The 12,650-nt window shown below is 56.0% G+C and overlaps 7 protein-coding genes across 7 annotated transcripts; 3 read left to right on the forward strand and 4 right to left on the reverse strand.

The window, feature by feature from the left end:
• Window positions 1–595: 595 nt before the first annotated feature.
• Window positions 596–1,109, reverse strand: BU26DRAFT_561558 (uncharacterized protein; the record flags this gene model as incomplete). Its single annotated transcript, XM_033832927.1, has 2 exons — window positions 596–960; window positions 1,016–1,109. The coding sequence occupies 2 exons, from the start codon at window positions 1,107–1,109 to the stop codon at window positions 596–598; spliced, it is 459 nt and encodes a 152-aa protein (XP_033686756.1).
• On the reverse strand, window positions 1,026–1,506 carry BU26DRAFT_242682 (uncharacterized protein). Its single transcript, XM_033821039.1, has one exon. The coding sequence runs from the start codon at window positions 1,471–1,473 to the stop codon at window positions 1,198–1,200; it is 276 nt and encodes a 91-aa protein (XP_033686757.1). The 5' UTR covers window positions 1,474–1,506; the 3' UTR covers window positions 1,026–1,197.
• A 543-nt stretch (window positions 1,507–2,049) lies between these two features.
• Window positions 2,050–3,201, forward strand: BU26DRAFT_561559 (oxidoreductase domain-containing protein; the record flags this gene model as incomplete). The annotated part of the gene is made up of 2 exons (XM_033832928.1): window positions 2,050–2,079; window positions 2,131–3,201. The coding sequence occupies 2 exons, from the start codon at window positions 2,050–2,052 to the stop codon at window positions 3,199–3,201; spliced, it is 1,101 nt and encodes a 366-aa protein (XP_033686758.1).
• A 691-nt stretch (window positions 3,202–3,892) lies between these two features.
• Window positions 3,893–5,751, forward strand: BU26DRAFT_242849 (uncharacterized protein). Its single transcript, XM_033821041.1, has 4 exons — window positions 3,893–4,805; window positions 4,852–5,033; window positions 5,086–5,196; window positions 5,243–5,751. The coding sequence occupies exons 1-4, from the start codon at window positions 4,040–4,042 to the stop codon at window positions 5,654–5,656; spliced, it is 1,473 nt and encodes a 490-aa protein (XP_033686759.1). The 5' UTR covers window positions 3,893–4,039; the 3' UTR covers window positions 5,657–5,751.
• Window positions 5,752–6,308: 557 nt separating this feature from the next.
• Window positions 6,309–8,333, forward strand: BU26DRAFT_451656 (putative benzoate 4-monooxygenase cytochrome P450). The gene is made up of 4 exons (XM_033824770.1): window positions 6,309–6,404; window positions 6,456–6,552; window positions 6,606–7,492; window positions 7,551–8,333. Exons 1-4 carry the CDS (start codon window positions 6,345–6,347, stop codon window positions 7,992–7,994), a joined length of 1,488 nt encoding a protein of 495 aa, XP_033686760.1. The 5' UTR covers window positions 6,309–6,344; the 3' UTR covers window positions 7,995–8,333.
• Window positions 8,077–9,924, reverse strand: BU26DRAFT_561562 (uncharacterized protein; the record flags this gene model as incomplete). Its single annotated transcript, XM_033832929.1, has 3 exons — window positions 8,077–8,590; window positions 8,642–9,487; window positions 9,539–9,924. 3 exons carry the CDS (start codon window positions 9,922–9,924, stop codon window positions 8,077–8,079), a joined length of 1,746 nt encoding a protein of 581 aa, XP_033686761.1.
• An 871-nt stretch (window positions 9,925–10,795) lies between these two features.
• Window positions 10,796–12,514, reverse strand: BU26DRAFT_479055 (PLC-like phosphodiesterase; the record flags this gene model as incomplete). The annotated part of the gene is made up of 1 exon (XM_033825657.1): window positions 10,796–12,514. The coding sequence occupies one exon, from the start codon at window positions 12,512–12,514 to the stop codon at window positions 10,796–10,798; it is 1,719 nt and encodes a 572-aa protein (XP_033686762.1).
• Between the last annotated feature and the right edge of the window lie 136 nt (window positions 12,515–12,650).

Consider the following 12,650-nt stretch of genomic DNA (forward strand, 5'->3'; position numbering starts at 1 on the left):
CACGACTTCCGACCTTGCATTAGAATACAATGGATGTTGAGGCTCGAAAAAAAGCAACTAAGCGCATGGCTTCGTCTTTGGTCCTTGAAGGCAACCATGCTAATACATACCTCCACAGAACGGGAAGCCACCGTCGTGAGGTCGCAAAGCTCGAAGAGGACGTGAAGTTGGGTCTATAACTCGGCAACCGAGTTACCGAGCTGCTGAAGGAACGGGCCCAAATTCTGGGAATTGAGTCGGAGGGCGAGCAGGAGGAGCAGGAGACAGGAGACCACGGCGACTCCATGGATGTATCGTGAGGAAGGGCAAAGAACTTGGACGTAAGGGAATCCTTGGCATGTTATAGTTTATGAAGGGAAAGCTACCAGATCTTAATAAAATCCCTCCGTCTTAAAGAAGTAAATAATGAGTATTGCAAATTCCCTTCGTTTCTGCCAACTTTCCTTTGATTACTGTGAGTTTTCTTCCTGTAGTATTAGGTTTTGGTCACGTCTTGGAGATCGCTCAAGTCCAAGTCCTTTTGCCACCCTAGATATTGTTACTTTTCTTATACTCAATGCGCCGTCGAGTGGGGAGGAGAAACCGCCGGCGTGGGTTATGCAAACTCAGCGTCGTTTGTCTCCAAAACTATCCCCATTTGACACGTTTCCTGGCTATCCATGGGTGGCTGAGACGAAGCCGACTCAGGGTTCTCACTAATCTCGTCCACAGCCTCTATCAGCTTTCGTGCAGCCTCCTCAAACCCTGCCACACTGCCTCCTCTGATCCATGGTTTCGTGACACGTCTACCCAGCTCCCTTCGATCAAGGTAGATCGTGATCTTATATTTCTTGAGCTCACACTCCGGCGCATTGCAATCGCAATACTGGTAGCCACAGACAGAAGGGCCGCTCACGGCGATGAAGATTTCGTTTGGCGTTACGGAGGGCCGGACGGTCCGGAATAAGTTTGCAAGTCTTGCTGATGCACGGGTTAGATATAGACACAGAACTTTGGGAGGGTGCTCTGCACTTACGGGCCATGGTGTCGAGCTGAGATGCTGGAATCGACCCAGTCAGAGAGAGTCGGAGTCGCTCGTCGAGAAAGGCGTGGAGCGCGTCTGTCATCATGGCTGAGGAAGAGTTAAGTGTATGAGTTAGCTGCTTTCCTTTGCGAAGGCTGAATTGAGAGTGCGAGGAAGAGCGTTGTTGAAGCCCGTTATATCGACGTTGCGAGAATGACGGCGGCGCGTTTGTGAATGGCAAGTTTCTGAATGAGCCGTGTCGTTTGCAGAAATGTGTTGGCGACGAGCTGGACAATCGCAGGTGTGAGCCATCCACCTCCGCGGGAGTGCAAGCATGCGTGAACGATTCTCTTCAATCGAGAGCATCGGGACATGCTGCTCCACTGGGGTTGTTGAAGGGCATCAATCAGCCACGCAGAGGATGAGTATACACATCCAATACGCATTCTCTTACACCAACTGGGTCTCATATGCACTTACCATCGCAGTGTCTCTAGCTTCACGGGAAAGAGTCGCAGAAGTGATAGCGACATGATTGCTGAAGATCACGTGATAAGCTTAGCATCCTCCCGATACTTCGAACCGCGGTACCTAGGGCTCTCAACGACGCCCCCTGGGCCTTCGAACTCTTGCCAAATTGTTCGAGTTCGAGAAGAATCAGGATGCATTTCCGGGGAAGTGTCCGACGAGGCTGAAGATATCCGTCACCAGCACCATGCTGCAACCTTTATGCCGGGAAAAGCGCCGGCCAGCGTTTCGACGCCATCAATACGTGGTGGAATTAGCCTCTGGCGGTGCTTAAACTGCGAACGAGAAACAGATCGATCAACTGCGAACTGGGATGAAACGGCTGATTACGTAATGCTAGCGCACATCCAAAATCTTTCGTCGCCAGAACACCGCCAACCATAATCCCGCACATCCATCCCCGGCTTCGGCAGTCGATGAGAATTCCCAGGAACCCGCGCGGCCTGCTATCGAGGCAGTCAAGAGACTGCATTCCCGCCGTTCCACTGCGCACGACGCTCTTGGCGCCTTGGCCGCCCATGGAGCTCTCTACGGCCGCCGCTCCAGACGTTCGTATGTCAGACGCTATGATTGGACGAGTGCTGCTAACCTCCGTGCAGAGGGGAGGCTCGGTGCACCATGATACCCATGCGATGCCGCCACAGTTCATCCAGCGGGAGCATTGGCGATACCAGAGCATGAGAAAGGGAGCCCTGGAGAAGGACCCCGATGTAGTGGACCTCAGAAACCGAGATAGCCTTTCCGAATCGCAGCAGCAGGCATGGGAGCCTACCGGCGTCATCCCAGCATCCCGGATAGAGGCCGCATGTGAAGCGTACAGCGGAAGACCGCTACAAACGCCACCGCACGATGCACCCATTTTCGAGCATCGAGACTTCCCAGGCCTTCAGGTTATAGCCGGACTGCTCCCGCCGGAGACTCAGGTTCTTTTCACTTCCTGCTTGATGCATCGTGATCTTTCAAATCCCCAGCACAAGATCAATCTTCAGGCCGACTATGACATCCCATACCCACCAGAGCCTGCATCGGGTATGCAGCGCTTCGACACTTCCTTCTTCACGCGCGAACGCTCCGCCGCAGAGGACATCCTGTTGCCGATAGTGCCCGACAAGCACAAGCCCCTCAACAACGAGCAATTTCTCTATACTAAGCTGCGCTGGCTCACACTGGGGGATCAATATGACTGGCCAACCCGCAGCTACGCGAAGCATGCTACTCCATTTCCCGAGGATCTTTCTAAGCTAGTCACCGGGCTCTTCCCTCACATTCGCCCGGAGTCTGGAGTCGTACTATTGTATGGCGCGAAGGATTTCATGCCGGTGCACCGGGACGTCAGCGAGCAATGCCAACGCGCGCTTGCCAGCTTCAGCGTGGGCTGCGATGGCATCTTCATCATGGCCCGCGGCGAGGATGATGGCGAAGGAGAGTACGCTCCAAGGACCGTGGCCATCAGAGTTCGCAGCGGCGACTGTGTCCATCTCGACGGAGAAGCCAGATGGGCCTGGCATGCGATGGCTCGCACCATCCCGAGCACCTGTCCGGCTTATCTGGCGGACTGGCCTGTTGGCACGCCCGGTGCGACGCTGGCGGAGCAGAAAGCGTACAAGAAGTGGAGGGGCTACATGGGCACGAAGCGAATCAATGTCAGTTGCCGGCAGGTTTGGGATTAGCCTGTCGCGACATTGATATTCAGGAGATAGCCTACCGACTGTGGAGTTTGCTTCAGTTACCGCTAAAGGCCGCCGGGCGGAAATAAGCACCTCCCGCGGCCATGCAACTGGGAAAAGTGACGGAGACAGGCTCAACGCCTCGTGACTGGCGTCCATCTCCGCCGTCGACCGCTTATCCGGGTCGTCTTAGTCGCTTCTAGCGGTCTTCTCCGCAGCGCCACGTGCCGGCGTAGCACAAGCGTCAAACAAGCGCGCTTCTTTGGTCAACCTTACTTCACGCTCATCGCTGACAGTTGGCCTTGACATCATAACCGGGCACTACACCGGAATGTGTGAGATACCGCAATGCCACGCTGCAATCGGGCCGCCTGAGTGGCTGCGGCACAGCGACCACTCCCATGCGTCCCGAACCGCACGGAACCATCGACGTGCATATCTTGCCTTCAATTCGTCTGGGGTATGTCCCGAGAGTGGGATATCAACCTCTGTTACCGCTAGCTCCGCGCTAACGAGTCAGCGAGAGCGCACGGAGCTGCGCGCTTAGAGAATGCCTGCACATGTTGGGGCTCTGGTTCGCCAGAGTCGCGCATATCCGCTGCACGTTCAGGAGCGCCTTTCCCGTCTGGTCCAAGATCAGCCTTCGAGACCCCTGCCTAAGATAGGCATACCGGGCCTTGCCGTGTGCCGCGAACCCTGCTTGTCGCCCGCCCCCTCATAACCGACCTGTGAGGTTCCGCCCGCTATAAACGTCCACAACCCGCTTCCAGAAGATTGCCAAACCACCATTCCTCTTTCTCACCCTTATTCGCCTCGTCCTGTCAGTTTCGACGCGGACAAGATGGGTTTCTTGAATCTTCCCCAGATCCGCTACCACAGCCCGTGGATGCAATGCATCATCAGCGGCATCGGCGTTGGCGCGTCAGCCGGCATCTACGTCGCGCTTAATCTGCTTGGAGCCGGTGGTGGGAGGCCCGATTCAGCCCAGGTCGTCCAGGTTGTGAACGCGACGTTGTGCTCGGTCTGGTTCTTTTCCTCGTCGTTCGGTGGTTCCATCTTGAACAAGCTCGGCCCGGGCCTTACCATGTGTCTCGGCGTGCAAACATACGCGGTCTACGTCGGTTCGCTCTGGTACTACGACGAAACGGGCAAGAAAGGATATCCGTACGCTGCGGGTCCCATCATCGGTATTGGTGCGGGCATGGTCTTCATTACAGCTGGTTACATCACCACTGCGTATCCGGAGGAGAGCGAGAAAGGATCCTACGCGACCATCCTGATGAATATGCAAGGCTTGGGATCGGTCATTGGTGGTATTATTCCGGTCATCATCAACAAGGACAAGGACGTCGCAGCCGGCGTGCCCCGAGCGGTCTACATATCATTCATCATCATCATGATCGTCGGCGGATTGATTACACTGCTGCTCCTCCGCCCGCAGAAACTCAAGAGAGATGACGGATCTGTGGTGGCTGTACATCCCCCTCGCGGGGCGTGGGAGGAGTTCCGGTCAAACTTGTTGATCTTCAGCGACCCGGTCCTGCTCATGATGTTGCCGGCATTCTTTCCCGCCGAAGGTTTCCTGGTCTATAGTGGCTCAGTCAATGGTAAGCCTGTAGAAACTCCTTATAAGATGTTCGCTGACTAGCGCAGCCTACCTCAACAGTCTGCGAGCTCGTTCGCTCTTGTCTTTCATTGCTGTCTGCCTGCAGATTCCGGCTGGATGGGGTCTGCAATGGATTCTGGACCGCCCGTACTGGGGCCGCCGGAAGCGTGGTCTCATCGGTCTGACCATAGTTTGTGTGCCGATGGTGGCTGCCTGGGTCTGGGAGATGGTATGCCCATCGCGTCGTCTCTGTTGATCGAATTGCTCACCAGCTGTCACAGATCCGCGTGCGAAATTACAACCGGCACGCCCCTGTGACCGATCCTACTGATTGGGACGAGCCCAGATTCGGGTGGATCTTCGTTCTTTTCATGTTGACTTGGGTCACTTCGGTGAGTGTTGTTAAATCCGTGAAAACACCGCTAATACCTTGTCCAGCAATTGTGGCACAACATCGTCTACTACTGGATTGGAGCCGTCACCAACTCTCCACAGAAGCTCACCCACTATGTCGGCGTCTTCCGTGGTGTCCTGGGCGCAGGTGAAGCCGTCTGCTTCGGTCTCGACTCTATCAAGATCCCCTTCTTGGCCGAATCCGGCGGCATCCTCCTCTTCTACGTTATCGGCATTGCTAGTTTCTACTACCTTGGCATCTACCACATCAAGGACACCAACTACGACCACCACGAGCAGGGCGCCGTCATTCCAAACCACATTCTCGAAGGGAGGGGCCTTACGGAGGGCCAGAACATCGAGGACATCAAGCGCGGTGCGTCCGTCAGCGAGGGGACGCCGGTTTCGGGAGAGAAGGAACCAATGGAGCAGGTTAGGGTGAACGGAGATTCTGCTTGAAGCGTGCATCCCGCGTTGCGACTCTAGCGCCAACGCCTTGAGATTAGACTGGGAGATGGACATACGCACGGTAACACATAGAGCTGGGCTTCGGGTCATTCTCTTCCTGGACAGCGGTAGTCTGCACATTCTCGGCATGGAGTGCCGCCAGCCCGGCACAGTTTCAATGACATGGTACATTTTGAATGACTCAGCCCATCGCATCGGTCTGTATCCCACTTTGACCCCATCGCCGCGTCGTTTGCGAAATGCTGACCCTTTTCTTTCCTTCAAGTGAGCCTGAGCATTCTAGAGCCATGTGTTCGATACCAATCGCCAACTTGTTTTGTTGTTGCGACTGTCTGCCCCTGCTGTGTCTTGGTGCGGTTAGCAAGTGCTTACTTCCCGCACGAGTACTGCCCAATCTAGACCACGACCAGCTAACGGCTAGGCGTGCCAGGCGTTCTACACAATGGAAAGTCTCCGCTTACCTTTCAATAGTCTCCGACATGGCTACTTATGTATGCTCCATGTAGCAGCGTTAAACGTTCACACTGCTGGTCGGTTATTCTGCAAGTCTCTGTCGTCCCCTAGGTTCAACACAATGGGAGCATACGGCGCATCCATGCATGGCCTGGTGGAACAAGTGCGTGGTTGGGGAGTGAAGGAGGCGGCTGTCTTTGCGTGCACGGGGTGGTTGGTGTATTGGATGGCGGTGGGGATATATCGCGTCTACTTCCATCCCTTGGCGAAGATTCCAGGACCCAAGGTGTGCCCCTACTCTTTTCTTCTCAACGAGAACTGACCAGGTATCCATCAGCTTGCTGCTCTCACGTTCTGGTACGAATTCTACTACGAGATCTACCCGCACAAGTTCCAGTACCTGTGGAAGATCAAGCAGCTCCACGAGCAGTACGGTGAGTCAGCGCCGCGTACTTCCTGTCCCGTGCAGCACCTGGTGTTAATGGAGACACGGGCCCCATTATCCGCATCAACCCGCTGCAAGTCCACATCCACGACCCCGACTACTTCGACAAGATCTACGCCTCGGGCGCCAACCACAAGCGCGACCGCTGCAGCTGGTTCCACCACGCAGGCGGAAAAACGCTCTCCGGCGCCATGCTCGAGGCCATGGACCACGATCTGCACAGGATGCGGAGGAACTCTGTCGCGCACTTCTTCAGCAAGCGGAGTGTGCACGCACTCGAGCCGCTCGTCGTACAATGCGTCCAGGGATTGATGGACAGGTTCAGAGGCGAGCTGAAGAACAGCGGAATCGTGAACCTGAACTACGCCTACGCGGCCATGACCATGGACATTATATCCGAGTACTGCTTCGGCGAGTCCATGAAGAGCCTAGAGCGCGAGGCGTACGGCAAGGAATGGCTCGACATCCTGCACGACGCCGTCCAAATGCGCCCGCTGGGGCGCCAGTTCCCCACCCTTGTAAACCTCCTCTTCGACCTGCCGCCCGATATCGTCGCCAAGGTCTCCCCCGCCGTCGAGAAAATGAACGCCTGGAACGCGTCGCTGTTCGAAAGAATCGAGCGCATTATGCGGTACGAAGACGGTGGCGACGAGAAGAAGCTCCAGCAAAGGACGATTTTCCACGAGATTAGGGACGACGTGGGCGGGAAGCTGCCCGAGGAAGAAAAGGCGACGCTTCGGTTGGCGGCGGAGGGGAGTACGTTTCTGGGCGCGGGCACAGAGACTACGTCGCGGACATTGGCGGTCGCCACGTACTACTTGGTGAAGGAGAGGGAGGTTGGGGAGAGGCTGAGGGAGGAACTAAGGGGGGTGTTGAAGAGCAAGGACGACAGGGTGTCGCTGCCGCAGCTGGAGGCGTTGCCCTATCTTGTGAGTCCCTTCGCGAAGTCTACGATGGAGGAAGAGCAGCGACTGACCGAGCCACCAGACTGCCGTCGTCAATGAGGGCCTCCGCGTCGCGCACGGCGTCTCCTCGCGCCAGCCCCGCATCGCCACGCAGGAAGACCTCCAGTACGCGCAATGGACCATCCCGCGCGGGACCCCCGTCGCAGAGTCCGCCTACCTGCTTCACACCGACCCCGCCATCTTCCCAGACCCGTTCGCGTTCCGCCCCGAGCGCTGGCTCGAAGACCACAAGCTCACAAGGTACCTCTTCGCGTTTGGGCGCGGGAGTCGCAGCTGCCTGGGCATGAACCTGGCGACCTCGGAGCTGTACGTTGGCCTGGCAATGATCTGGCGGTGGTTCGAGATGGAGTTGTATGAGACAGTGGAGGAGCGGGATGTGCTTACTACGTACGACGTCTTTCTGGGGATGACGGATCTGAAGAGCGAGGGGATCAAAGTGAGGATCACCGGGGAGATTGAAGATTGAGGAGCGGCACTGTCAGAATGTGACGTTAGCGCGTCCCTTCCCCGCCAGTGCTCCATCGCTGCTTCCCAAGTCGTGCCCCCGCCTACGCGTCGACAACCTCCTCTCGCGCCTTCAGCTTCCTCCCCAAGCACCAATCCTCCACCTTTTTCAGCATTCCATCGTACGTCGTCTCGTACTGCCAATCATCCACCCAAAAGTTAAACAACCCCGGAGTCCTCAGCCCATTCTGAAAGAACAGATCCCCCGCCGCGCCATCCCCGTCCACTGCCTGCGTCATCTTGACGTCCATCTCGTACCCGTTCTTCATGCCAGCCATCTGATATCCGTGCCACGCACTCGTAAGCATGTCTTCGAGCGTCGCACCGCCCCAGCTCTCGCCATTGAGAGTGTCCCGGTCGCTGCCGGGCATAAGGTCGAAGTCGTAGCCCACAGCGCTTGGGGAGTCATCGTCAGCGTCGGCGCGGATGAGGAAGGCGTATTTGTCGTCGACACAGGCCCAGTTTTTCTGGACGGCTTCGAATGCATGCGGCCAGCGGTCCTTGTACCACGATATCCGGCCGTCGTTGGCTTTGTCGGGGCAGTCCACTCGGGTCATGCTGCGGTGGAGAAAGTCAGCTTAGCCGGATGAAGTATGGGAGCGCACTTACATCATCAGCGGTTTGATGTTCTGCGGGCTAGCCGCCCATCCCATTGGAATCATAAGCCCATACAGCGTGTGCATCGCCAGCTTGGTCAGATCCGCCACGTTCTCTTTCATCTTCGGGATCATGACTCCACCCTTTATCATGTTCTGCAGCCGACTGAATCCGTCTTCCGAGCCGCCGAACAGATACTTCAAATACTCATTATTCGAGACCTGGATATTCTCGACCATGGCCGTGAGAGCCGCAGCATCGTCGCCCAGCGTACTAAGCTCGCTCTTCTTGCTCTCCGCCGAATCCTTCGACCAGTTGATGGCGAAGGCGATGCCGGCGTTGAACGAATCCTTGACGGCGCCGTGCATGTTCCTGCTCAGCTCGCTCGACGTGAACGCCGAGATTGTCTTGAGCGGAACGTTCCAGACGCCTGCGGACACGATGGCTGCGCCAAACTGCACCACGTCCAGCACCTTCTTCCAGAAGGATATCTTCTCCTCGAGCTGTGGGCTGAAAGTCTCGGCGAATTTGACCATCATGCCATTCATGTTGCCCTGCGCAGCGACGACTGCGTGCCACAGATCGCTGTAGAGATTGTGCAGGGTGACCATGGAGTTGAGTATCAGGTACGCGGCGGGAGTGTTCACGTCATCGCATTCGACGGAGGAAGAGCATGGGTTGGACCCTGTGTCGGTGCAGTCCCAACCGGTCTCGGTGTTACCCGCCCATTGAAGGACAGAGTTGATGAAGTAGATCTGCTCGCTTGTGGCGTGGTGCTCGGTGCTTTCGTTCCATTTGTTGTTGTCCTGCCAGTAGGTGGCGAGTCCGATCAGTCCGAAATCGCCTTGGGTTTCGTTCCTAGAGGCGATTGTCAAACAGAATTACTAACATCAAGGTAGGAGGCTTTACCATCGCTGTACTGGATCTTCGTTCAGCTGCGTGATGATACCCTGATCGCATGTGACGTTCTTGTACGCATTGAACGCATTCGCCATGTTGATCAGCCAGTCTAGGACACTCGCTTCTAGGACTGGTGCCGTAGTCGCGTTAGCCGAAGTGGCATTTAGGACCGGCAAGGCAGCAAGAGTGGATGTCGCATTCTGAACGGGTGAGGCAGTCGCAGTTGTAGATACACTCCCGACAGACGACGCAGTACCAGGGGCGAGAGTCGAGGTATTATGAAAAGATGATTCGTTTTGTCGAGGGTAGAAATGATGAGGTTCTAGTTGCGGCAACGCAACCGTAAGGACTCCATAGCAAAGGAGCAAAACGAATGACTTGGAAAGACGTCTCATGGTAACGAGTGAAAGCCGACAGCGATGGCGGTAGTATTCTGGAAAAAGAATGAGTGATGGATAATTGCGAAGTTCGACCGGAGTAGATTCTTATATATCTCCTGGACTGCCACGCCTTGCTAGATCGCATGTTGTATGTCGAATATCGGCCGTGCTGCCTTCTGAGTACCTCTATTCTGATGCCCCGCTATGCCACGATAGTAAAGCACGTGCTCGAGGCACATGGATGCTCGCTTTTGAGCTGCCAGATCTCGACAAGCCCAAGCATCACTAAAATGACATGTCTTAGTCTGAAGCAGCGAACGTGCAGCGTCAGGTGTTGGTGAATGGAAACACGAGGCTCGGTGTCGGAATGTTTTTGCCCTCGACATTTTACTACCGTTATTGGAAGTGCGAGTTGAGAAGCGAAATAGTCGGCGATCTGGTACCAGCTGAACGGGGCTGTTTCTGTGAGGCTGAAGCTGAAACGCGATTGGTGGAGACCGGAGTACACCAGCATACCACTTCGTTTCTAAAACTGAAGGGTCCGATACGAGGTTAGATTAATCGACCCACCACGTGCTCATCTCCAGCTGTTTCCACGGACGCATTCGTGCGTGGGTTTCCTTCGTTGCACAGATGTTTGCGCAGTGACATCGGCCTCACATCACTTGCTCCCACCATACGCGGTTAGGGATTGTTGGAGACTGCACAGTGAAAAGTACTAGACCTCGTGAGCGGGCTTAGGGAGAGACGGTGTTGGAATAAGGAAGCAAGACCCTTTTCATTTGTCGCACTCGCTCATCCAGCACTGCCAGGCCTGCTCCCACACCTCAACGAAGCGTCCAAGCGCTCCCGCAAAACGCTTTCCCAAGCGTACCGCAGGTCTCGCCTAAAGATCTTGGAATTCAAACCTGACCAGCAAGGTACACGTCGTCTCGTGGCCCTTCAGATCCAACATCCTGATGAAATTCCAGCCCGGTGCGACGTACAGCAGCCGCACCGCCGCGACGGCAAACATCGGGTTCCGAGAGAAACTGTCGTCGCTCTTGATGAGCAGGCGAAGGAACACCAACTCGTTGTCGTCATACTCCCATTCCAAGACCTCTTTCCAGAAGGGATCCGTCGCAGGCGGGTTCTCCTTGTGCAGGAAGCCTGTCACTTTGTGCGGCTTGTACGGCGCTGTCTTTCGCTTCTGCGGGGGGTCGTCAACATCGTTGGGATGGACGAGCGTGCATGTGAGATAAGGTTTGATCTCATCGTCTCGGTCCTTCGGCAGCGGAACGTCGGTCGCGCCTGCGACGTGGAGGCGCAGTCTCTTCCGCCTGCCAGTGTTGAGGTTGCCGTCTCCGCCCGAGCGTAGAGGAGTAGGCTTCAGAACGTAACCGCCTGACCCGCTAAACAGGGCTTCGTTCAGCTGTGAGCTGGCACCGAAGGTTTGCCAGTTTAACGCGCAGATTTGGGCGCCCACGCCCCAGAACGCCACCGGCTGGAGGTTTTTGGACGAGATGCGAGTGCCTTTGGGAAAGACGCGCATGAGATGGCGGGAGTTATGCACGGCAATCTTCGCGCTGTTTGCTGGCATGTGGGATTTCAAGCCGACTTCGGAGACATTGATAAGGTGGTGGTGTGGTGCATTTTCCAGTACGCTCTCGTACCAGGAGTTGTTGACTGGCTTGACGGATTGCGCGTATACGCCTAGCTCAGCAAGCTCAGGGACGATAGTGCCGGCGTTGACGGCCTTTTTCTTTTCCTTGTACTGCTGGTGAGCTTTCTTCTCTTCTTCATCCTCAGACGAGCTTGAGCTGCTATCGCTGCTCTCCTCCTCGTTCGGGAGGTGATACTCGACGATTACAACGACCTTATTCCCGAGTTCGGCGAGTGTGACATGCTCACCCGTGCCGTCTTGTTCGCGCGTGCCTTTCTCACGCACAGCTCGGCTCAACAGGCGGTCGCCAAAGACCTCTTCCATGATCTGAGCGAGGCGCAGCTGGCCGTGGGCATCGCAGTGGTTTTCAAGAGAGATCATGATGGGCGCGGCATTGGCCTGGTCAGAGGCTTCCTTGTCGACGACGTCACGGATAGTCTCGCAGACGTTGCGGAAAGGAATGTTGGAGACGAGAGTATATCCGTGGGTCACCTTTGGCTCGTCTTTGTTGTCATCGTTGTCCCACGCATCGATCTCGACGCAGCGCGATCCCGTGTAGAGGGCTGTTTCGTAGGCAGAAGCATGCGACTCGCCGAACAGCTGATGAGCCATCAGGTACGTGTTGTGACTCGAGCTGATGAAGTAGTCCGGCAGTGGATGATTTCTATCGATGACATCTGGTGGTACATGGATATGCGGCCGGTCCAGGCATTCTCGCAAAGCAGGCGTAGGTTGCTCCTCATCCAGCCCGGCTTCTTCTTCGGACAAGACGCCCTCTTTGACGAGGAAAGACTTCAGCGCATGACTGACGCGAAGTTGGTTCTTGGTGATGGCCGACGCTCGCGACGCATGACCGCCGCCAGCCACGGTGCCGGCATCGATGGCCTCGCCCTTGTCTTCATCGTCGACCTGCTTCTTCGAGAACGGGCTCAACTTTGCGATGCCTGAGATGAGTTCGGACATGTTGGGCGATGCAGGGATCGATTAAGGATGATAAGGATGATAGGGCTGAGGGATGGGTGCGCGACGATGACGTTGGGCCTGAGAAGCTGGTACGCAGTGAGCTCGGCGAGCGGGGTGGACACGAGGCTAGTCCGGA

The sequence above is a fragment of the Trematosphaeria pertusa genome (genome assembly GCF_010094035.1).
Source record: "Trematosphaeria pertusa strain CBS 122368 unplaced genomic scaffold BU26scaffold_4, whole genome shotgun sequence".
In the NCBI taxonomy this organism is placed as follows: domain Eukaryota; kingdom Fungi; phylum Ascomycota; class Dothideomycetes; order Pleosporales; family Trematosphaeriaceae; genus Trematosphaeria; species Trematosphaeria pertusa.

Excerpts from the sequence above, each read along its gene's own strand:
- BU26DRAFT_242682 (XM_033821039.1), bottom strand. The coding sequence starts at position 1,473 with ATGAGACCCAGTTGGTGTAAGAGAATGCGTATTGGATGTGTATACTCA.
- BU26DRAFT_242849 (XM_033821041.1), top strand. The coding sequence starts at position 4,040 with ATGGGTTTCTTGAATCTTCCCCAGATCCGCTACCACAGCCCGTGGATG. Across the intron at positions 4,806-4,851 it reads CTATAGTGGCTCAGTCAATG|CCTACCTCAACAGTCTGCGA; the intron begins GTAAGCCTGTAG and ends TGACTAGCGCAG. Across the intron at positions 5,197-5,242 it reads TGTTGACTTGGGTCACTTCG|CAATTGTGGCACAACATCGT; the intron begins GTGAGTGTTGTT and ends TACCTTGTCCAG.
- BU26DRAFT_451656 (XM_033824770.1), top strand. The coding sequence starts at position 6,345 with ATGGCGGTGGGGATATATCGCGTCTACTTCCATCCCTTGGCGAAGATT. Across the intron at positions 6,405-6,455 it reads CGAAGATTCCAGGACCCAAG|CTTGCTGCTCTCACGTTCTG; the intron begins GTGTGCCCCTAC and ends GGTATCCATCAG. Across the intron at positions 6,553-6,605 it reads GCAGCTCCACGAGCAGTACG|ACACGGGCCCCATTATCCGC; the intron begins GTGAGTCAGCGC and ends GTGTTAATGGAG.